Source organism: Perca fluviatilis, chromosome 6, assembly GCF_010015445.1.
Source record: "Perca fluviatilis chromosome 6, GENO_Pfluv_1.0, whole genome shotgun sequence".
NCBI classification, from domain to species: Eukaryota; Metazoa; Chordata; class Actinopteri; order Perciformes; family Percidae; genus Perca; species Perca fluviatilis.
Genome location: NC_053117.1, coordinates 30854595 through 30877265, shown reverse-complemented (window position 1 = coordinate 30877265; position 22671 = coordinate 30854595). Strand labels below are relative to the sequence as shown.

At 40.0% G+C, this 22671-nt stretch overlaps 1 protein-coding gene across 1 annotated transcript in view; it reads right to left on the bottom strand.

Annotated features, from left to right (window-relative positions):
• LOC120561064 (coiled-coil domain-containing protein 60-like) overlaps positions 1–19672 on the bottom strand; it is a 35687-nt gene extending 16015 nt beyond the window's left edge. Inside the window, exons 1-7 of the mRNA XM_039804029.1 lie at positions 19315–19672; positions 16151–16228; positions 15710–15786; positions 8978–9148; positions 7479–7613; positions 3400–3504; positions 1163–1250 (exon numbers count right to left, since the gene is read on the bottom strand). Of these exons, the coding sequence (XP_039659963.1) occupies positions 1163–1250; positions 3400–3504; positions 7479–7613; positions 8978–9148; positions 15710–15786; positions 16151–16228; positions 19315–19533 (873 nt within the window). The 5' untranslated portion in view covers positions 19534–19672. The remainder of the gene's footprint in view (positions 1–1162; positions 1251–3399; positions 3505–7478; positions 7614–8977; positions 9149–15709; positions 15787–16150; positions 16229–19314) is intronic.
• Positions 19673–22671: the final 2999 nt, after the last annotated feature.

Sequence of the window (22671 nt, the reverse complement as noted above, 5' to 3'; positions counted from 1 at the left end):
GGAAGGAAGCACAACACTTCAGCAACAGCTCTCCAAATGTCCTCTACTGCCACACTGCCATCCTACAGAGTAAATATGTGTGTGTGTGTGTGTGTGTGTGTGTGTGTGTGTTGTGTGAAGATGCTTTGTGCTTATTATTGAGCCAGTCTGTGGGTTTAAGCATGCATGTTTGACTGTTTAAGTCTGCCTGTGCATCAATATTTAAGGTTCAGAGCGATTCAGTCTTTTCGGTGTAATGCTCCAGCATGAGTGAGTAAATGCACCTGACTTTCCCTTTTTTCCGCTTGTGTGTGTGTGTGTGTGTGTGTGTGTGTGTGTGTGTGTGTGTGTGTGTGTGTGTGTGTGTGTGTGTTTGTGTGTGCACCTGTTAATGCAGTTGTCACAGTGCAGGATTTCTCTCTTTCTGCAGAGCGTTGCAGGTAGAGGACTTTGAAAGATAAGTTCTGGTCAAACTACAACCTTCTGATATCAGAGTTTGTTCAGTACTCTTTTTTTTTTTTTTTTTCAATAGTTCAACTAATTAATAATAATAATAATAATAATAACAAATCTAAAATAGTTAATATCTAATAAATCTAATAAATTGGATATTATTTAAAATAAACAGAATCTGCGTTTTTAACCCGCTGGCTACGGTGCCCGAGTTGGTGGTCAGTTACCCCAGAATAAGTGACTGCGAGCTGCCCGTCATTTCGGCCAAGATTACGGTTAAGTTTAGGCAAGAAGAAGTGAGCGTTAAGCGGCGACGATAGTTACGTTTTGGCACCAAAACGACTAGTTAAGTTTAGGAAAAGATCAGGGTTTGTCATTAAACACTCCCAAGGAACACGCATTTCCTGGGTGAAAGTCCTGTATGTTAACGCCCACCCATCCTCCCCGACCAGCCGCATTCTTATACAGCAGTAGTCAATGTGGTGCACACAGCAACAAAAAAACAACAACGTGTAAATCATAGGAATTATAGTGCTACAATGCTTTTCGAGAGTATGGTTCATGAGAACAGGCTGAATAACCAGACTCGTCCTTTAATTGGAAGGGTAAGTATGCCGACGGGCATGTCCAAATACTTTAGGCTATATGATTTAAAAAAATAAATAATTACTATAATAATATTAATATGTAATAATCAAATTAGAAAGAGTAAATAAGAGTGGGGGGGTACCTTGGTTGAAACAAACTGCTCCCATTTGTTCTCAATGGCTCTTTCTTTTTTCAGCATCTTTATCGTGGTCCTGCCTCGGCCAGGGTCTCTGCGAATGGAAAAGAATTGTCGCTGTTGTGATAAATGCAACACTCCAGTGACCTTCTGCGACTCACCACTAGTCGAAACCGGCCTTTGAGGCAGAGACAGCTTGAGAGTCACTCTGGCCATTATCAAAATCATAATTCATCTTATCCTAAAAACTGTGCAGTGTTTTAGATTGATGTCCGACATCACAGCTGCCCGCCTGGTGGAAAGCCCAGCAGTGTCGTAACCTTGTGATAATGTTTCATTTCATCCTCTCCTTGTCTTCCTGTACAGTAATACCTCGGCTGTATCATTTGGCCCATAAAGCTTAAGACTTTCTGGGAAATTGGATTTGAAGCTGAGTGAAGGCCCTGGAGGCTGGAACATGATGACGTTTGGGTACAAAAGAAATTCTCTTTGTAGCTCTTTTCCTCCCCTTCCTTCCGTTCTTTCCTTTTATTTTTCATTTTTCTATCAATTATTCAAGGCGTGGAGTGGTGTGCAATAATATTCCTTTACTACATTCTACAAGGAGCCATTGTAACTGAGCGCCGTGCAGTCTTTTTTAACCTTTATGAAATAATCTATTCTCATAGGTCTCCTCTGATACTTTGACAAGAAAGATGATCATAGATCAATATCAAGGCAAGAAAAAAAAAATGTAAAGAGGGAACCTTGGAAACAACTGCTTTTGAGGAAATAAAGCACACTACAGGTTCAACGCAACAGCAATCCTGTGGGTTAAACATACGAGTTTAAGCACCACACCGCTGCTGCTTCTGCACTTTCTCTCCATTTCCTCACCCTCAACGCCCTGTGGTGGGTCAATATCACGGTAGCTGAAACCTGGAGGGGGGACAAAGATGGAAGAATGCAATCTTCTCGCTAAGCCTGGGCCCCCTCCGGAGCTTTGGACTTTATATTTCATCCAGCACTGTCAGCTTCACGCCTGCAGCTCCTGAGCACCACCACCCTTCATCACTGGCTCGCTACAGTACAGATACAACGTCTCTTCAGGTGGCTCGCTTAAAAACAGTGTGGATTTGACAGGAGTTACTCATCGGTCAGCGTGCAGAGGTCAGCGCCATAATGAGCTGTGTTTTAGCCTCTGGATCGGGGGCTCCAGGCAGTGGAATCACTCTTTAATAGTAAATGACAGTTAATGTATTGAACTTTTTCGTAGTATGAAGACAAGTCCCTGACTAACGCTATGTGCTTTTGTTTCTCATTGCTCACATTAAATGCACCATTATCTTTTCAAACGCGAACACTTTCGAGAAGAATTGAGGGATTATTAATTCATGAGCAAGTCAATTATGCAAGTGATGTTTTAACAAATACTTAAAGGTGCCCTGCCATACAAAACCGTTTTTACTTGCATTTTTTGAAATATGTTAGGTCCATATGTGTTTGTGTTATGTCGTAAATGTGAAAATGAACTGCTACCTCCTCTGTCAGCTCTAGCCACTGAAAATAAATAAGCAGAGAAATCAGGCCAATTACAAAAGCTGGTCAGTCTGACATCATATTGCCTGAGCTCATTACTATTCATTAGCTCGCCCAGTTGGGCTGGGTAAAGGATTCTGACAGCCAGGCTCTCATTGGCTAGCTGTTAGCCAATCAGATTCAAACAGCTTAGCTTATTGAATATTAATGAGAACTGGCAGAAATCGAGCGGCATCTTCCTGTAGGTTTTCTATACCACGCTAGAATGGCTTGAAACAAGGTAACCAAGGCATTTTTTCCACAAAAAGTTTTACAAAGTCCATGGTAGAACTTCAGACATTAACACAAAGTAATGAAATATGTGTGGCAGGGCACCTTTAAAGCACATTCAAACATATTCAGGAGATTCAGATGCACCATTGTGGCCTTAAGCTTCAGTACTAACAAATTATGAAACATTATGTCGATGAACCGTTTCACAGCAGGTGCTTTGAGAACATTTTCCACCAGAGTTGATGCAAAAAAAATTTAATTTTATTTGGGCAATTAGAACAAATCAGTCTATGAGTTTTAAACCGGAGGGCGAGTTAACTAGGTGTATTTCTAGATAGAAATCTTGTCGTAGGCAGCTTTAGAATGCAACTTCTTATTCATGTATGTGCTTTAACTGACCACTGGTAGGTTGTGTGTGGGTGGTAAAACCCTTTGACCTCAGAATAACTTACTTGGGGTCCCAGCAGGCGGTGAGCGGGCCGACTCTGCCAGAGCGATCCAGAGTCAAGGCCTCCAGCAGCCAATTCAGACAGCAGAGCTGGCGGTAGATGACCTTCCTGCAACAGCACACAAAGACATGAAATCCACATCTATCGGAGGTTTGTCTAACAGAGTACATCAATATTATTAAGCAAGTCAAATTGTATTTATATATTTACCTTTCAAAAGATAGATTACAAAGTGCTCTATTATGAAAAGTCCATAAGACACAGCAAGCAAAACAATGACAAATTATCCAACTCATATTTCCATGATAAAAAAGCAATTTTTTTAGCTTCAAATATGTATCTATTAAACCCGTTAGAATAAACACAGCTATTTAAAAATAAAGAAACATTTGACTTGAACAGTTGCATTCCAAGACTTGTAATGGATTATAAACATGAAGAATTTAAGTTCAGCTGGAAAAAAATCTATTTGTTTTTGGCATTTTGCCATTATTTGACAGTGTAGAAAAACAGGAAACATGGAGAGAGAAAGAGAGAAAGAGAGAGAGAGAGAGAGAGCGAGATCCTCTGTTTCATAACGGTATGCATCAAAGGTCAGCCAGCAGAGCGCCCTCAGAGTAACTTTTACTACATTTTAACTCCACTCACGGAACTGTCTGACTTCAAGAGGTCAAAGGTCAGCATGTACATTTAGTGAATGTGTTGTGGCATATTCCCCCACTTGAGACATGATGCAAACATATTGCTTGGATCGCAATAACACACAGGGAGGAGTTACAACCAAGCATGATGGCTAAATTACTTGTAAGGAACTTCTTGTTGTTGCAGTTGAAGCAACAGAAGAGAGAGGTGATAGTCTCTTATCTTTTTTTGTGGTCAGAGCAACTCACAAGCAAAACTATGCAAATGGTTTAAAAACTGTGACACTTTTCTGAATGAGGATTTGTCCCCACACAGTAAAACGAGTGACAGAGTTGTATAGAAACCGAAAAGAGCCTACCTGGTTGTATAATGTAATTTTTTTTAACTCACGGCTCCACACTCACAGCAATGCACATTTACTCTTGGTTGTACTGGGTGTCTGGGTAGTGTGCTGTGCAACCACAATCTCTTGGCCTAAGTGCCTTGCTCAAGAGCACCTTAGAAAAAATGCTGTAGGGAAGAGTATTTGATAGCATATTCATTTCATTACTTCTGTACACCCCTCTACCACAGTACTATATTTTATTTTATAATTTATAATTATATTGTATTCATATATTTTAACTTCTGCACTATTTTACAGTAAGTATGCCTTTTTACTTTTTACTTGCACGGTTTTCTTTCTGTACATATTGTATGAGCACTGTTGGAGGGAGCCTGACAATAAAGAATGTCTTGCCCTTGCCAGCTTGAATGAAATTGACTGTGAACGTTTTTTTCTCTGTTGAGAAATAGATAGAACCAAACTACCTAATTAACTAATGTTACACAGCCATTTTACATTGTATGATGAGTCATTTTAAGTGCACAAAGTTATTGTGTTTGATTTGTATCCCACATGAAAAGGTTAATAGCATTACATTAAGCAATGGTGTAAATGGCAAAACACTGCCACTGCGAAACCAATCGTATTTGAAAACCCTTCATTTCCAGTCAAGTCTCGTAGGTAAAATAAGTGGATGTAAACATTTACACAAGAGGCCCAACTCTTCAATACAAGAGCTGCTGTAGTGGGAACAAATGCAAAGCATGCCATCTCTCTAAAAGCGTGGTTACAGTGTCACCTGCAGTCAAGCGGTGCCGTCCGTCTCCCCGACACTTTTACGCTTCGAGGCTTTATGACCACATCCATTCCCATGATCTCTCTAAACACATCAAACACAATGTGAATGCTGCCGCCTTTTCTGCCTCGCTCCCCCCTGCGCACAAATGCTGCTGTCCCGGGTCGCTCGAAGCTCTTTTCATTATCGACCAGGCCATTTGTCTGCCAGGCAGATAGCCTGCTAGATTAGGATCTGTCAGATGTCAGGTAAAAGCCTTCGTACAGGGTTGTTATTTTTCCAGATGTCTCGCCAGAAAACAAGGCTGTATTCTGGCAGTGGCAATGATGCAATGTCAGAGGAAATGCATGTTGACTTGGAGGTGATGTATCATAAACACAGGTTGTAGATTTGTCCCCGTGGAACAAAAAACAAAGGACACACAGAGGATTCCTGTGTCTGTGAAGATGGTTAAAATGAGTGTTTGGGTTACAGAAGTGCAAACATATCTTGGCTTTTTTAGGAAACTGCTGGTATCTGCTAGTTTGAAAGCTAAAATGTCCCTGCTTTGCCATTTAATCCTTTTCAAACACATTACACTTGTTACGACATAATGTGTTCAAAAGCCAGCCCTAGTGGATTAAGGGCAGCATTGCCATCACATCCTCCATACAAGATCTAAGCAGTGCATTAAATGTTGCTTTTGTGAACCGGAGTTCTGTGTGTGTTTATTGTCAGCCAGCACCTGAGTTTCTAACAAGGCAGATTTGTCAGAGAAAACTTTTTCTGACGCCTATTTCAGAAAGGTTAGCTCCGGATCACGCAGCATCAAAGGTATGAAAGAAATACAAAATGAAAGCCTCACGAATATCTGTCAACGTCAGATGTTTTGCATTAAATATTCAGCAATGTATCCGTTTGTTTTTCTCTGTTTGATGTTTGCTGAGGTGTAGTAACACATCTGTTTGACATGAATCAAACATGAACACTGGCAGACAAAAGAGGGGGAAATGAGTGCAGCGATTCCTTAAAATTAAATTATTTTTTAAACATGTCAGCATTTTTTTTACTGCTGCACAGGGTGTGGTGATTCATAGAATATGCATCAAAACACATGCCCCTGATTTAAACAAGGAGTTTGATTATGATGATAGGTGCAAATATTCAGATGTTATACCTAACTACTCTAAATCTAAATAAAATGGAGGGAGTCTCTGTCTGTCTGTATATCTCACCGAATCGACTTCACACTTGGCGGGTGTGTTGCTGAGGACCCAAGGAAGTGCAGTGTTGAGTGCGAGCTCTATAGGTTATGGCTCGGTATCGGTCCAACATTTTCGATAAATATACCGATACCAACACCGTGACATTGCTACCGGTTCCTAAACGCTACTTTTTTCGATACCAATTTTATTTAAAAAAATAAATTACAACATTACATGTTATGGCACAAATCTTTTGATTTATTTTTCAGCTCCTACTAGGTGAGCCCCGTCTCTGTGTGTTAACGTAGATCTTTTCGTGCCTGCCTCTGCAACATGTAACGCTAAACAGCCAATCACAAGCATTATTAGATCTTGGTAGAAGCATGCTGCATGATTATTGGCTCACTGACACTGATGAGATTTACTCCTTAGGTACTGAAATTGGGTAGAGTTTTTGCGGGTTTCACCAAGTCAAATTTAAGACTTTTTAAGACCATTATGAATGAAATTTAAGACCTTTATTACAACATCAACCAGGCCCTAAATTCAGTTTTTTTTCCAAGTATCGCTAAACTTGCACTTCCCCATAGCTTAAGAATACAATCTGTTTTATGTTTGTGGTACAATCCCAGAGAGACTCACTGGTCTCATTTGTAGTCATAATACAGCTAAATTATATTTGGACTAGTGAAAGAATGAACTACAACACCACGGAATTAAATGAGAGAGCATTAGAGGTAGCATTGCATGGACGTAGGAAAATTAAGACCCGTTTAAAATTATTTAAGACCTAGAACACAATACTTCAGAGAATTTAAGACTTTTTCAGGCCTAAAATTTTGATTTAGAAATTTTAGACTTTTTAAGACCCTGCGGTCTGGTACTTAAGAGGCAATTCGGTCTGTGCCTAAAAAGTTAAATTCGGTAGCCAGCCCTATCAAGAACAGATGAACAAAGAGAGACCGGGGGTTTTACATTGTGGCAAACCTAAACATTTCAAGCATCAGCGATGTAACTTGCGGAATGAACGCTTGGTCCCAAATAGCTAGCTGTTAGCAAATGCAAGCTCTTGTTTAAAGGCAACCATCTTGAATATTGTTAAAGGGAAAGGCTGTACAGTATATAGTAACCTTACCTCGGTGCTTGGCTCAGCAGAGGGGAGGTCAGGGAGTGATGGACAGGGGTGAAAGGTCGTGCTGACTGGTTCTTCTTCCTGCGTGGCCGGGCTTCATTCACACCTGACCAGCTGCTTCCTGCAGGCAGAGGCCACCTGAACGCAGCAGAGATACAGTGCTGTTAGCTTTCAATAACATAGGAGCATAAGGATGATGCGATTGATGTGATACAGTTATTTTTAGGTTTTAACAATGACAAGAGAATTACCTCAATATGACAATTGCTCAATATATGGAAGTTTGGATGGAAGAATGAATGGGTGCCGTCAATCCAGGAGTGGGCTTGTGAGTGGGGATGTGATCATTTTGCAAGTTGTATGTTTTGTATGTTGTTAAAAAAAAAAAATTGTTAATAACAAAAATATATGGAAGTTTGGAAAGCTGTTAATACTAATTGTTTAAATGTGAACTAGGCTGCATATTTTTACACGAGACGTTACAACAATGCATACCGTGTTTGCAAAACAAATATTTGGGCCATCATGTGACTTTACAAATCTCCAGTCAAAATTCATACATAGGCCACAATATACTTTGACTAAAAGTTCTGCAACATATAAAAATAATAATAAACAAAAACACTATTGAACCAATAAATGCATTAATATAATGTTTGTCGATGTTCTGCTAGGTGTGTTAGATATTGATTAATATTCAACATTCTAATAAATATTTCTTAACACCCTTGGTTCGGACTAAAAACTAGTGTGTGTGGAAAATGTGGGAATCCTCAGTAAGAGGAAATGGAATCACGGGGATCATTCTTCCGGGACAGCAACAGGTGCCATACAGAGCATGAAGTAGCAACACACAGAACTACAATACGTACAATTACGTTAAAATACTAATTAATAGATTTTTTTGGGCCACTTGAGGGCAGCAAAACCAGCTGTAAACATAACCCTGACATATTATCACCTTTTAAATGTTCATATGTCAAACGTGTTTGCAAGCAGTTGCTTATTTACACGTCCAGCAGATACAGAGCAACATTAGCATTCATTTGGAGTCATGTTGCTGCTCCTTCGATCTTGGTTTTGGTATCCACCAATTCCTGAGGGAAATACCTGGCTCTGTAGCAGCTAAATGCTCCACTACGTTCACCGGCTAGTCGCTTACTTTGTCTGTCTGCCGTTGGGCAGGTAGCATACATTGGGCTTATGAGAGCCTTTTTTCTACTGCTGGAAACGCAGTTGATGGGAGCTGTGAGGGTTAACCAAGACAGTAAAATTCCGGGCTGTAAAACCCAAATGCTCTGTAGAGCTGAGTGGAACAGCCCAGTAGGGTGATGATTTTGTCATTAGGAGCAACCCTTTTTAGTCATCTGATACATTGTTAATATAAAAATATTGATTAATGCCGCTTTAAGTAGTCTAAAAAGTAATAAACTGATAAACTACGCCAGAGGGAGACACTGCAAGAAGAAATGAAACTGAGCTGATGTGAGTTGTTACATCACCCTTCTGAATCGCTGTCGGAGTCAGAGGAGAAACTGGGAGGTCGTGGCTCTGTTTTCCGCTGCTCCTCCCTGCTCATCCGCTGCCTTTCCACTTTCGCCTGCTCCTCCTGTTCCTCTTTCTGCAAGAGGTGGAAGTAGCTTTGGCCCCCCTTAATTGCTGATGACAAAAGCCTGCAAAGCAGAGAGACAAAAGCAAGGGTCTTGAATACAGGGAATCACTAGCGTGCTTTAAAAGGTGCAGTAGGTAAGACTTATTAAACTAACTTTCTGTCATATTTGCTGAAACTGACCCTATGATCGAGTAGAACTACATGAAGCAGGTAATAAAAAAAAAAAAAAATCAGGCTCCTCTGGCACCACCTACAGCCTGTAGCGCGATTTGCAAAAATCCACAGCTCCCTGTTCAGATGCACCAATCTGGGCCGGGGTGTCTAATCTGCGTGTCAATCACTACTCATGCACACGCATTCATTCTCCCTTGTGTGTGAGTGTGTGTGTGTGTGTGGGGGCTCCTAAGAAGTTTTGGCGGGGGAGAGACGTGAATGATGGGCTTATGGTGTTGTCATTTATACATTATGTACTTATTTTGGTATTATTTTTCTTGTATGGTCTTGAAAATTGTAGTTACTGTGTCATCTTTTCTTGATTTTTGTGTTGACAATGTTCATGTTGCAAATTGTATGTTTTGTGCGTTTGTGTTAAAAACAAAAAAAATTGTTGATCACAAAAATAATGACACATGTTCACTTTTCAACAACCCAAATGACAGAAAAAGAAAAGAAAACCACAAATGCCAAGCCTCTCCTGTCTTTGTCAGTCATACAAAAACCATCAAAGCCGATGACTTACGATCAAAAGTGCTCGCGTGTCCTCACAATTATCCCTCACACACACACACACACACACACACACACACACACACACACACACACACACACACACACACACACACACACACACACACACACACACACACACACACACACACACACACACACACACACACACACACACACACACACACAGTAAATCATCCAAATCAGAGCAACCCGAAGCAGCAGGCAAGCACAAATGACAATGAAACTAGAGCATTATGGGAAAAACGTGTTACGTCTGGCCAGATTAATGACTTAATTATTGCGGTTTAGCTTTCAACCATAACCTTTTCTCAAATATGGTTTGCTTGTTTTTCTCATCCTGCACGCGTAATTACCTTTGCAATAAAGCTGTAGTGGAAAATTAAAAGACGCTGCTTAGAAGCAACGGTCGAGGTGACATTGCCAGTAGAGGTAACACACCTCAGTGTTTCTTAATAACATGAGCAGTTTGCCTTCTTTTGAGTGAAGGAGGCAGAGAAAAGCTGGTCAAAGTGCATGCTGCTACGAAGCTCTTTATGGTAAGCTGTAATGACGAGTCAAAGTTGTGTATGATCCTTTGATTTTGGAATATTACAGGGATATATGTGCTTTAAAATATAACAAAATAAAATAAGGCTTTGGTTTAGCTTATATTGGTGTTGCTGATGTTGGAAGAGGCTAGCAGTCAGGAATTCCAATATGACTGTGAATCTAGAGAATAATTGATTTAGGGTTGGTCACTAATTCTATATTATTGTTTATATACTTTAAGTGAAATTGTATCGAGAAGATATGAACATAGTATTTTCTTTTACAATATTCTGAGGTCCAACAGAATGTGCACTAGCACATGCATGAGGATGTGCACACAGATGATGCAATGCAAATTACAAGTTTAATGCTATTCCACTGATTGACAGTGGGTGGCATTAATGACCCTTACCTTACTTATTATCCAAAAAGAAGAAGGCAGAGAAGAAAAAGACAGCTAACTAGCAAAAATGGATGTAAGCCATGGATGTACTAAGATCGCTGGATAGGTGCCACCACTCAGCTTTGTTGCCAATTTGTTCCAGTGGCCACTTGCTGTACTGCAACAAAAAGGCTCATGGACTACTATTATAAAAGTGACGTCTGTAAAACTTTTCACAGGACACCTTGACCTACAAACAGGTCAATTATTACTCTTTGTATTATACATTTTTAACTCATGAAGGCTTTATATTTGTAAAACTTTCCCAGAGCCTAGAAAGGTTTGCATGTGCATGACATCATCTCAATGTAAAGTCTACGGACGTAGCAGGAAATATGGCCAGCGGGAGATACACTAACGTGCATGTGCAGTGGGCCTTCCAACTGGCTCGGCCAGAGAAGACTCTGGTGCTCATACTCTAAGAGCCCAAAAATGCGGAAGCCAAAGTAAACCTGAAAAACTTTTTCAGAGCATGTGGCCGGTGAGCAAATTTTTCGAACATGCTATCCAGTTCTCCTAAGACAACCATGATATAAATTATGCAATTTTGCAAATGTTTAATGGAGGAGGGAAATGCATCCATTAGGTTTGTTTGACATGTAGCTAACCCAGTTGCCCAGAGCGACTCACGATGAATATAGAGAAGAAGCAAGACAAGAAGCAGCTTTAATTTCCGGATTATAAACATGGCAAGAATCCAACAAGAAGAAGAGTGAGGGACAGAGCCACAGTGACCTTACAATATTCTCATGACTTTTCCTTTACAGGCAAACTAGATGTTTTTGCAATGGTAAAACCAGACAAAGGCACAAACGCCTGCATATGTTCCAAACCTCTGCTGCTCCAGTTCCTATTTGTTATCTAGCGAGCAGCTGGCTGGTAATATTTCGCCCACAAGTAGAGCCAAGCACTTCAGCCTAGGAGGGGGCCACAGAGCACTTGTGTTCCAGCATGCTAATTTGGCTCTGTACGGTGATACACTGAGTGCACTAGTTTAACTCGGAGGCATGTCTGCTCTATTTGCATACCACCACACCCCTGATATAACTTATTAATCTTCAGATGTGACATCTAAGTCCAAAATGCAGCAGTCTTAATTAAAGTGTGTTTCTATCAGCATCGCTAATGACTCGTAGCTTCGAATGTGCAAAAAGTTTTTCCCTGCCAAGAGTGTGGGAGGTGGCTCAGTGACCTTGCCTTTAGACGTGACTAATTTTGTTAGCGCTTTGTGCTAAAGTGGCTCCTTCAATTTAGTTCAGCTAGTGTGTGTGTGTGCTTTTTAATTGATTAATATCTTCTAACTGGCAGGCAAGTGGGTGTTTTATTTTGCTTGTGTTTGATGCACCATATGCACAAGTGTTTGTGACAACAGCAGCAATGTAACATGAAAGCTGAACAATAATAAGGTGAAGGGAAAGGAGGGGAAGAGAGAGAAAGAGGCAGACAGGAGAACAATGCTGAGTCAATGACAGGCTGCAGAATTTGGTGTGACAAGAAAATAAAAGGCATTGAGAAGAAGCAATGTATCATCAATACATAAAGAGACAATGGAACTTTTGTGTTTGAAAGCCAAGAATCTCTGAAGTGAAACCCCATTGTGCCTTTTCTCATCACCACCACCGTCTGTCTTTCCAGTCAATAACAAGTTATTCTTCTTTGTGAGAGTGAATCATAACCACAAATCAGAGCCTGGCTTGAAAAGCTCATTAAAGATGACAATGCTTGGACGGGAGGCTTGATCGGTGGTTAAAAATTGATTTCAATGTAAAAAATGTAGACATTTGTACACTGGGGGAGGGTGGTGGTGAAGGGGGATAGTTTTTTTTACCAGATCAGATCATGGGAGCCCTTGGGTGGCAGCTTGTTGCCAGGCAACAAAAGAGATAGGGTTTGTAGTAGGTGAGGAATCTTTACAGTGATTAGACCAACTCAGATGGTGTGGCTCCATTCTGGATCTACTCTCACATCATCATCACTTTCAATACGTGAATTTTTCATGCGCAAGCTATGATTAAAGCCTTTAGCATGGTGAATTTTGTAGGGTATGCTACACAAGCAACTGCAACATTGACATTTACAAGTTCAAATACATTTCGTAATTAAATCCTAATTATAAATCTAGCAAAAACAACGCTACTTGAGAAGTATTATCTGTCAGCTGCAACGTGATGAGAAACAGGACTCGCAGTCGTGTTGACAAGACAGCGTGGGATGTTTCATGTCAACATCGCCAGAGACAAATGGCAGACCACGACAACACAGGCTGGCGCACTCATGAATGACCGAGTGCCATGGGCAAGGGTAAGAGACATGATTAGGCTTTGCAGGGTCTACTCAGACAAAACACAGAAAAAGCTAAAATACAAAACCAAAGTTGAAGCACATGGTATCTGCACACCAGATCATTTCATGGAGCATCCCACTTTACCTCCATATTGTGACAGATATTAGTGACTGCATGCATGCTATATAAGGATTAGTAAAACCCATTAAGCAGTGCCAAGATGCAAAAAAAAAAAAACATCTTATGTAGATATGATGTAAATAACATGACTGTTGTGATTCAGGAATCCATCAAATTCAAGTGAATATCTTTAAATGTGTGTCCTAATTTCCACCTCATTTTTAAATGGAGACAATTCATTACATCTGTGTCTGTGTTTTTTTGGGATTACCTAAATTATGCAACAAATCCCCATCCTACAGAGGAGGATCAAGGCCATTTGAAAAATATATTGACTTGGTTTTCCTTACCAATATAAGGCTTAGGCGCAGCACCCAAGCCGTTTTGGGTGCCACCTAGGCCAAATGACTGTAAGTAACTTTTCTCAGATCTAATGATTGTAGTTGGCCCCCAGGGGACTTCTTTAGCAAGTTTTGTCTTTAGGCTTTTTGAGTGTTATTTATTTATTATCTGCTTTTCCAATGTTTTAGACACACATATGGTAATATCCATGGTCCAAATGATTTGAAATTACATTTCTTTGTATTGAAAAAAATGTATATTTTCTTAGGGGAGTACCCATAAACCCCTCGCCAAATACATGCACCTAAGTCTTCCACAAACCGATTTTTAAAGATAATTTTTTGGGCATTTTTAGGCCTTTATTGACAGGACAGCTGAATAAGTGAAGGGGTAGAGAGAGATGGAATGACATGCAGCAAAGGGTCGTAGGTCGGAGTCGAACCCAGGCCCCCTGCGTCGAGGAGTAAACCTCGACGCAAAAACACTGTTTGACACTATGCAATATTGTCATTCCATTTCTCCGATATTTTTGTGCTTTAGAATTGTGATATTTTTTCTGAAGGTATATTTAACTCCTGGAAACTATGATGTTAAACTGATTGCAAACAAAGCTTTGAAAACGGAATAATTTAAACTAAACTTATCCCTTGATCTTGTTTTTCAGCGGTAGTGTACCATACATACAGTAAGTGCAACAACACATTGGGACATCCAGATAAAGAAAATAATGTATCCTGACAAGTGAAAAGAATTTCACTTGTCAGGATCTTCATTAATTTAATTCATGTCAAGAGGATTATGGAAGAGTAGTTAAACTGTCGACCTTAATATATTTGAGCTGTCCTGGAATCTAACTTTAACAGACACCTGCCAGCCAATAAACCATAAATATTTTCTGTCAAACACCTATGTCAAAAACAAAACGGATATTAGACCTGACAGCACGCCTTTGATTATTTTAATCAAACAAAGTGATGCATTTCAGATAATCATTTAGATTCTTTGCATATAGTTTATGAACTGTATAGCTGCCCGTTCATCCAAATGGAAGTGAATGGAATTTGATAAATAATTCAGTAGTATGTACATGATAATGCCATTAAGTGTGACTGTGCTTCTCAAAATATGTAAAAAGAAAAAAGTAAATAAATAAATAAATGAAACTCATACAAATAACAATGACAAAGATCATTTCTTCATTAGAAAGCACTTTGAGGGAATACTTGTATTTGAGCCATAATCGTAGCTTAGCATAAAAATTGGAAGGGGGAAACAGCTTGTCTTGCTCTCTCTAAAGTACAAAAAACACGCCTACCAGCACCTCTGAAGCTCACTAAGTAACATGTTGTATCCTCCACTAGAGGGAAGTGACACAATGTGTTTTTTTGTGATTTGAGTGAACAGACCCTTCAGTGTCTAATGGTGATTATTCAGATTGTTCATATTTCCATTAAGACAGCCGTTATGAAATGTGGAATAGCTGAAAAACTGATCAATAAGTGTCAAATGTTTCCACCTAACTCCCCGAGCTGAAAAACAAAACCCGGCTGATTAAGTTTAACAGGTTTGCTCTGGCCAGAGAAGCAGCGAGATGTAGGAGCTTTCAGCATGTGAGCTGACAGAGACTGGGCTGCCATTTGGCCTAAAAGGCATCACAGCCCCAAATCATTACTACTGTGTTCACTTACAGCTACAATTCATCTGGGGGTTAGTATATCCTGTGAAAATGGCAACCTTTCCCCATAACACCTGTATGAATAATTCAACACTCCGGGCTCTATCAGAGGCTGTCAGAAATGTCAGCCGGTTGGAAGTACCCTTGGCTGCCCCCAGAGGATGTTGTCTCCACACCCTGTGGTGGGGTTAGGGGGTTGGACACACACTCATAACACACACGGCAGTCCAAATGCCACAGCTTTGTCAGTGCCAGGACTCCACTGGCTGCAGGACACAGGAGCGCTGAAAGCTGAGCATACCTGCAGTGAGCAAACTGTTGCAGATTACCCTTTTTTCCTGTTATTGTTAAATGTGACGTTTTTTTCTCTCTACAAATAGCTGCAGTCTACATCTGTTTCAGGGGGAAAAGCAGCTAGACGCCACATATTTATATCAACAGAAGGGATTCATTGTTCCACACCCACAGATGTAACCCTCACCTGGCGTGGCCCAGATGCTTCCTCAGGGAAACGATATCTGCTCGTTTTCCAGCCTGCGTACGACAAACTGGCCAACTCTGAAAAGAAAGTGCATAAAAACAAAGGCATAAAAAACAAAAAAGGACAAGCAGCTAATATCGTTTTGTCTTCTGAGTAGCTCTGGAGCTCGGAGCACTTTTTCAACGATGAAAAGCTCTGACGCATCCCCATGTGACCTCTGCTGAGGAAAATTGGGCACTAGGCCAAGATTAAGGATTGTGTCTCTAATATGACATTGTTCAAGGAAACGACAGATAATCAGGCAATTAATCTCCAATTATTAACTGCAATGAGTAGAAAGAAATCTCTGTGTGCAAGATAAACTGATGTTTTCTACTAAATAAATTAGATAGCAGGGTGAGAGAGGAGAAGAAATGTGGGTTCAATGATTAACAGTCACACCTTACAACCTCCTGTGGAATCTGGAGGGTTGCGGTTAATGGATTGGTCGACTTTCTTTGGTGGGTCATCTGTAGTCGCCTATGAATAGATCATCAGAGAGGAGGCAAAGTGTCATTAGCTTGGACTTGATATTAATGGATTTTTCTTTTCTTCAGATTTTTCATTTGACTTGTTTAGCCATCTACAAAACACATTAGATCCAAGAGATAAGGAACGTTAACGTTAGAACACTTATTTCCAACATGGCCCCAAGCTGTTAAAAACTTAGTTCCCAAAGTTTCCAAAGATACCACATTGGGGGAAATGTGTCTAAAATGATGCACAAGAAATTTAGAATATTTCCATATAATGATCAGACCAAAAACACATGAAGCCTTAGATTTAAATATTTTACTCACTGCAAATTAGGGGTGTAAGAAAAAAATCAATACACTTGAGTATCGCGATATTTTATTTTGCAATACTGTATCGATTTTCAAAAACGCAATATCGAATTTTATTTTTTTACGTGCAAAAATATACATGTAAGACAGTGGTTCACATTTACTACTAGATGGCTATGCTGAGACGCACCACTAGTGTCCTTTCCTAGCAGTGCCTGACTTTTTGCTAGAAGCTAACAATCTAGCTATGGCTGAACTTTGGCCTACTTTAGCATATCAAAATTTGCTCACTAAGAACCTGTGAACCACAATCCCAAACTGGCTGTTTGATTTTCTGTGTACCGAATTGTTTACCTAAAGTAATATTCTTTGACTTTAATGCACATCATGTCTTTTTTTAAATATTAGTTTTTATAAAATGATACTTTCAAAAAAAAATCCCAATTTATCGCCTTACGCACAGTATCGAAAAATATATTGCAATATATTGAATCGTGACCCATGTATCGTGATACGTATCGTATCGCCAGATTCTTGCTAATACACAGCCCTACTGTAAATATGATACATCTTCAATTAGGACTTGAAACAAACTGATACCAAATATACTGTAAATGATACTGTCAGAAAGGATGATTTCCAACCTTACAACTGGCGAAAAAGGGGAAAACTGCAGAGAGCAAATGCTGAATCCTTGGTGGTTAATACACTTAAAAATGCTACCACTGTAAATGTCATGATTTTTTTTTTTATTTATGGCAAAGCTACCGATGAATTGGACAAGACCAAGATGAGCTCAGGTCTTCAAGCTGCAACATCCAAAGGACAAAAGAAGGTGCTGGAGACCACAGAAATGCCACAGCCGTCATATTTTAATGTGAGGCTGCTTTCTGAGCGGTCCTGCCTCTGCTGGGCCCCTGCTCCGCCCCACCGCCTCTCTTCATCTTCCTCCTCACCCTCTTTCTCCTCATCATCCCCTTGTCTCCACACACTTCTGCTGATGGATGAGCTCATTTGCTGCAAATCTCTTTTGAGTCAAACCGGGACACTGTTGTTGCCTCTCTGCTACTTCAGTGGACGCAAAGAATAGAGATGTCAGCATATGAATACTGTATGTGCGCACATGAACGCACACAGGAAATGCATGTTCTAATACTATACATATAACAGAAAAAAATACTTCTTTTAGAGGTGGTCTGTGAAGTGGCCTTGTCCTGTGTATTTCCATCTCCACCCAGGAGTAACACACATAAACCAAACAATTTTGTTAGTATTGCATTTGTCTTAACAGCACCACAGAGTGCTAAATCAAAAGCATTGTGAATGCAATAACAGAGCAGGATTCAACAGAAGATGAGATTGCCTCGTTTTCCCTCCTTGGTGATTTAAAGTGTATACGGGGCGATTCCTGTTCACTGTAGACATAGAGACAATGGATTGGCAACAGGCATGGCTAAACCAATTCTGCGAAAACATTTCTATTCCACCAATACCATCGTTTTATGTTAGATCGAGGTTCAAGCATCACTCCGAATTATTTCGGACTCATTGCTGGCTGCAATAACTCGTAAAACGGCTTTTCCAAAAATATATTTCCATATATAAGCCACTCCATTCGGATGTGTCAGTTTTGATATGGACCACGTCTCTCTATTTTCCAGCCATCCTCAGTGACTGAGCCAGCTCCACAATAACTATGATGAATGCAGTGTCCACAGGAACAAACCAGCCATTTGACACTTCATCCCCCTTGATGCATTAGCCGCTAATACCCCCTGGTTCCGCGGCGGGCTGTTTGAAGCCTCATGAGTCGCTGTGATTGGCCTCTGCTGAGCCCTCCCCTGAGCATAGGTGACTGTTATCATCGTACAATTGGCAATATCTTACTTCAAATGCATTTATTAGTGGTAACAGGCTTTGGGGGATCAGACACAACACCTGTGTTACTGCTTATGAAAGCTGACTCTGCAGAGCCCACCGGGCCTTCAAAACTACCTCTGAGATCCTCTTCACCTCAAATCGCACACTGAGGACGATTCAAGTAAACTGGGCCATAGGTGTGTTTCCCATACTTTGACTGCATATTCAAAATTTGTTTTCATCTGGGCTAGAGCATTTGATTTGCGACACACTTGATGTGCTTGAGGGCACGCATGTGTCCATTAAAGAGCAACTGGTCTTGGATGGGACTGCTCTGTGTAGCCCGGGGAGGGGAGGGGAGGGGAGGGGGAGCAGCTTGGGTTACTGATGAATGAGAGATATAAGCACTGCCATGAAATGAAAGGGATCACAAACACAGAATGATATGAAAATATAACTTGAGAGGGGCATTAGCAGTTCAAGGAAGGAAAAGCAGAAGGGACCATGTGAAGACTTTCTGATCTTTAGCAGCTGCCAGATAGGATGGGATCAATCAGAAATTGTAAAAAAGATAGCAGAGAGAGAAAGAGAGATAGAGACAGAGGGAGGGGGAGAGAGAGGAGAGAGAGAGAGAGAGAGAGAGAGAGAGAGAGAGAGAGAGAGAGAGAGAGAGAGAGTTTGGGTTCCTTCAAAATATTTTGGGTGAAATGAATAAACTGCAAGCCATCTTTGAAGTTAATCCTGATTCAAGGCATCAGAATGATTTGGTAATGATGTGTTTACAGGGGGTGGGGATGGAAAGTCATCTGAGAGAAAGTTTGATAAAGTCTCGTTCCAATATAGGCTACACACAGACAAACAAAACAAACTGTATTGAATTTGATTGAAATTGTGCCGTTTTTAGGATAATAACTGAAATACCTTTTCCACATGTTGTCCCACATTGTCCTGGATCACTGGTTTAGTTTCCAGATGTGAAGGTGCCTCACTCGAGCTCCAGGGCGCGTGCCGGGAGTCCGACTCCTTCCGAACCGGACGCCCAGCAGTATTAGCCCGCGCACGACGTTTCTGGTCACAAACGAGGGCAGGCGTTACTGTACCCAAACGTAACGGATCCAGCGTGGAATTTCGATGAATCATAGTAAGTTTGTAAATGAAGAAGTGAACTCAAACTGTACATAAACAGTGATATATCACTGGAGTAAATGAACAGAGTTAAAGTGTACAAACATTTCTACAAATTTTGGCTCCTCGCGGTTTTTTTGCCCTGCGACCTCTGTTTCCCATGGTAACGGCAAATGAAGCTCAGCCCACAAGGAAGTGGAAGTTATAAACTATGTGGCCAAAAGTATTTGGACACTCTTATTACCACAGTAAAATGCCCTATATAAGTTATAGCCGGGATTTTGCAGCCCTATGAATTTATTAACACTTGAGGCCTTCGTTTGGTTGGTTTATAATAAATTAGTTTGTGGTTGGCGGCTAATTATATGCAGAATGTGATTCTAACCACTTTATTATGAAGGATTCTAACAGGTGGATGAAAGTCTGACTAGTTGGTGTGATACAGAGCCGTAGTGGAATCACGACCTAGTAACTTCATATAAAAAGGTTGTAGGCCTAATGCTTTATTTTAGGCTGGTCCAGAGTGATAGAGAAAAACATTTTTCAAAGAAAAAAACGTTTCTCTCTCTATGGCTCTGGGCTGGTCATTTCACAATGAATTAAACAAATAGCCACACAAAACCAACAAAAATGACTGATAGAGAAAAACACAGTAGCAAAATGTGTTCTTTTTGGAATCAAAAGCACAGCAAAAGCAAAAGTTAAATCTAGCGGCTACGGAGATATCACAAGATAACTAACTTTAGCACTAACTTTAGATTTTTATTTTGCATCATCATTATTGTTTAATTTGCTGATTCATTGGTTAGGCCTATGTGGAACTAACTGAATAACCAAGACTTTTCAATTACAGATAACAGCTAGGGAAAAAAATCAATAAGTCAATTTTGTTTTAGCTCTAGCTAAGGCTAGCCGCAGCTATCTCACCCGCTACCTTGCACTTATAGTGTTTAGCCTTCTTGCTTAGTCTAGTTGATTGTTAAAAGTGCATTTACTGCAGTTTGGCTGGATTTTTAACTGTTTTAAATTACATATTTATATGGCATAATATTGTTTTTATAGTAAAAGAGGTCAAATTTTTGACAGTAGCACTGTAGTGGTGTAAGGTGCTCCCTATGGACTCTAATCCAGAGGTGTTTGATATCAGTGTGGCTCCAGCATAGCATTCTTATTGCCTACTGTAAAACATTAATGCCAGATTTAAGCCTTATCTCAGTTCTGACCAAATGTACTTGTATGTTACTGCATATAAGGCAGCCCCAGCTTGTATCAACCATGTCATTATGTTTGAGGCTTTTGCATTGATAATTGGTAATTGTCAATACTAAAAAACTGAAAATTACATCATGCTAAGCCATGGTAACTCGAAACAGAGTTTAAGAGCTAGGTTAATAGTAAAATAAATAACATGGCTCTGCTCCATTAAATGTCCCAGTAAGCCTCACCAATGAGACAGCAGGCAACACCCTGAATGTGACACACCTAAATGGATTGCTATTAATATTATCAACTCCACCTGCGTAATTTTTTACCATCACAAGTCAAAATAGGGCCATAATAGGAAAAGCTGTTACCATGGCTCCGTTCTATTCAAGCCATGATAGTGGCCCCCTGGCCTTAAAATCCTATCTGAGTGATCTGATCACAAGGTTTCAGTACAGGTGTAAATGCACCCAGGACGCATTGAGGACGCATTTAGTCAGACCACATTCAGAGGTGGTTTATGGCTACATTCTTGTACAGTGCCACTGTGTACGTGTAGCCTATGTACTCAATAGTGACAGTGAACCAGCGTGCACAATACCAGGCCCTGAAAGTGCGACAGCTAAATGGAATTCAGCCATCATTACTTTGATTATTTACGTCTGTACTTTCCCTATTCAAAATGTCTGTCATGAATAAAGGAAGAAAAAAGACTTTCATTACTGTAAGAGTTACAACCTGCAAGCATACTTTCCTTACTTCCTTACTTTTCATACTTCTCCTTTGCATTACCTTTTTTTCTGCAGACATTTATATCTCTTATGAAACCTTCAATCACATTAAAAATATTGTGACTTTATTGATATTGGCTGAAGTGAGCCAAAGCTTTTATGATAGTTGGCTTTGTCAAAATCACAGATGTGTGAGACTGCAGGCAATTAATCCAAATTAATAAATCAAGATAATGTTGCAGAATCAATAATAATTTCCTTACGGTCCATTCATTTACATTCTAATCACCTTGTGACAAATTATCTATTTTAATACACATACAAAGAAAAAAGGGTTGGAAAACATGATAGACGGACACAATGGCTGTATTAGAAACCGCCTACTACATACCATTGACAAACGCAGTGTGCATTTGTCGGTAGTATGCAGTATGAAACGGTTAAATCGATTTATTTTGTTAATATGCTAGGTCAGGCTTAGCTGGTTTTTAGTGTTGAAAGTGGAAATTCCAGCGCTTTGCCTTGTGGGACACAGCAGGTGAGGTAGACTGGTCTAGTGCATACTGGAGATTTTTTCCGAATCAGTAGGCCTATGGCATACTGCAGATTTAGCTTTTGTTTGCATACTGCATACTACATATGCTACATTTTGGCAAAATCAGTATGTACTGCTAGTATTGTAAACGCCAAATCAAGCCAGGGGCGTTAAGTGGGCCCCCCCCCCTACTTCTTACCCACCTACGTCCGGCGCCCTTGCTTGAACCACACCCATTTTCAAACTCGGCCTTCATTTGACCTTAACCACATACCTGTAAAGTTTTGTGACTGCCTCTTGCACAGTTGTGACGCTATTGCGATTTTGCCATGATGACACACACACACACACACAAAACCTATACTGCTATTATAATACTATTTATATTTATATTTACCAACCTCGCTGTTGCGTAATATATTGGTATAATATATATATTGGTATATAATATATTGGTATATTGGTAATATATTGGTATATTGGTTGGTATATAATAATATGTGTAGATGTGTTGCATAAAAGGTTTCTAGCCATTAGGTTAATTTGCAACTCCAGTCCCTGGTCAGGCCTTTCTAAAAAGATAATCCAAATATTATTATTATTATTATTTTTTTTTAAAGAACTACATAGTGTGAGTTACACAATCATGCAGCAGATACATTGTATACTAATATATTACATCAA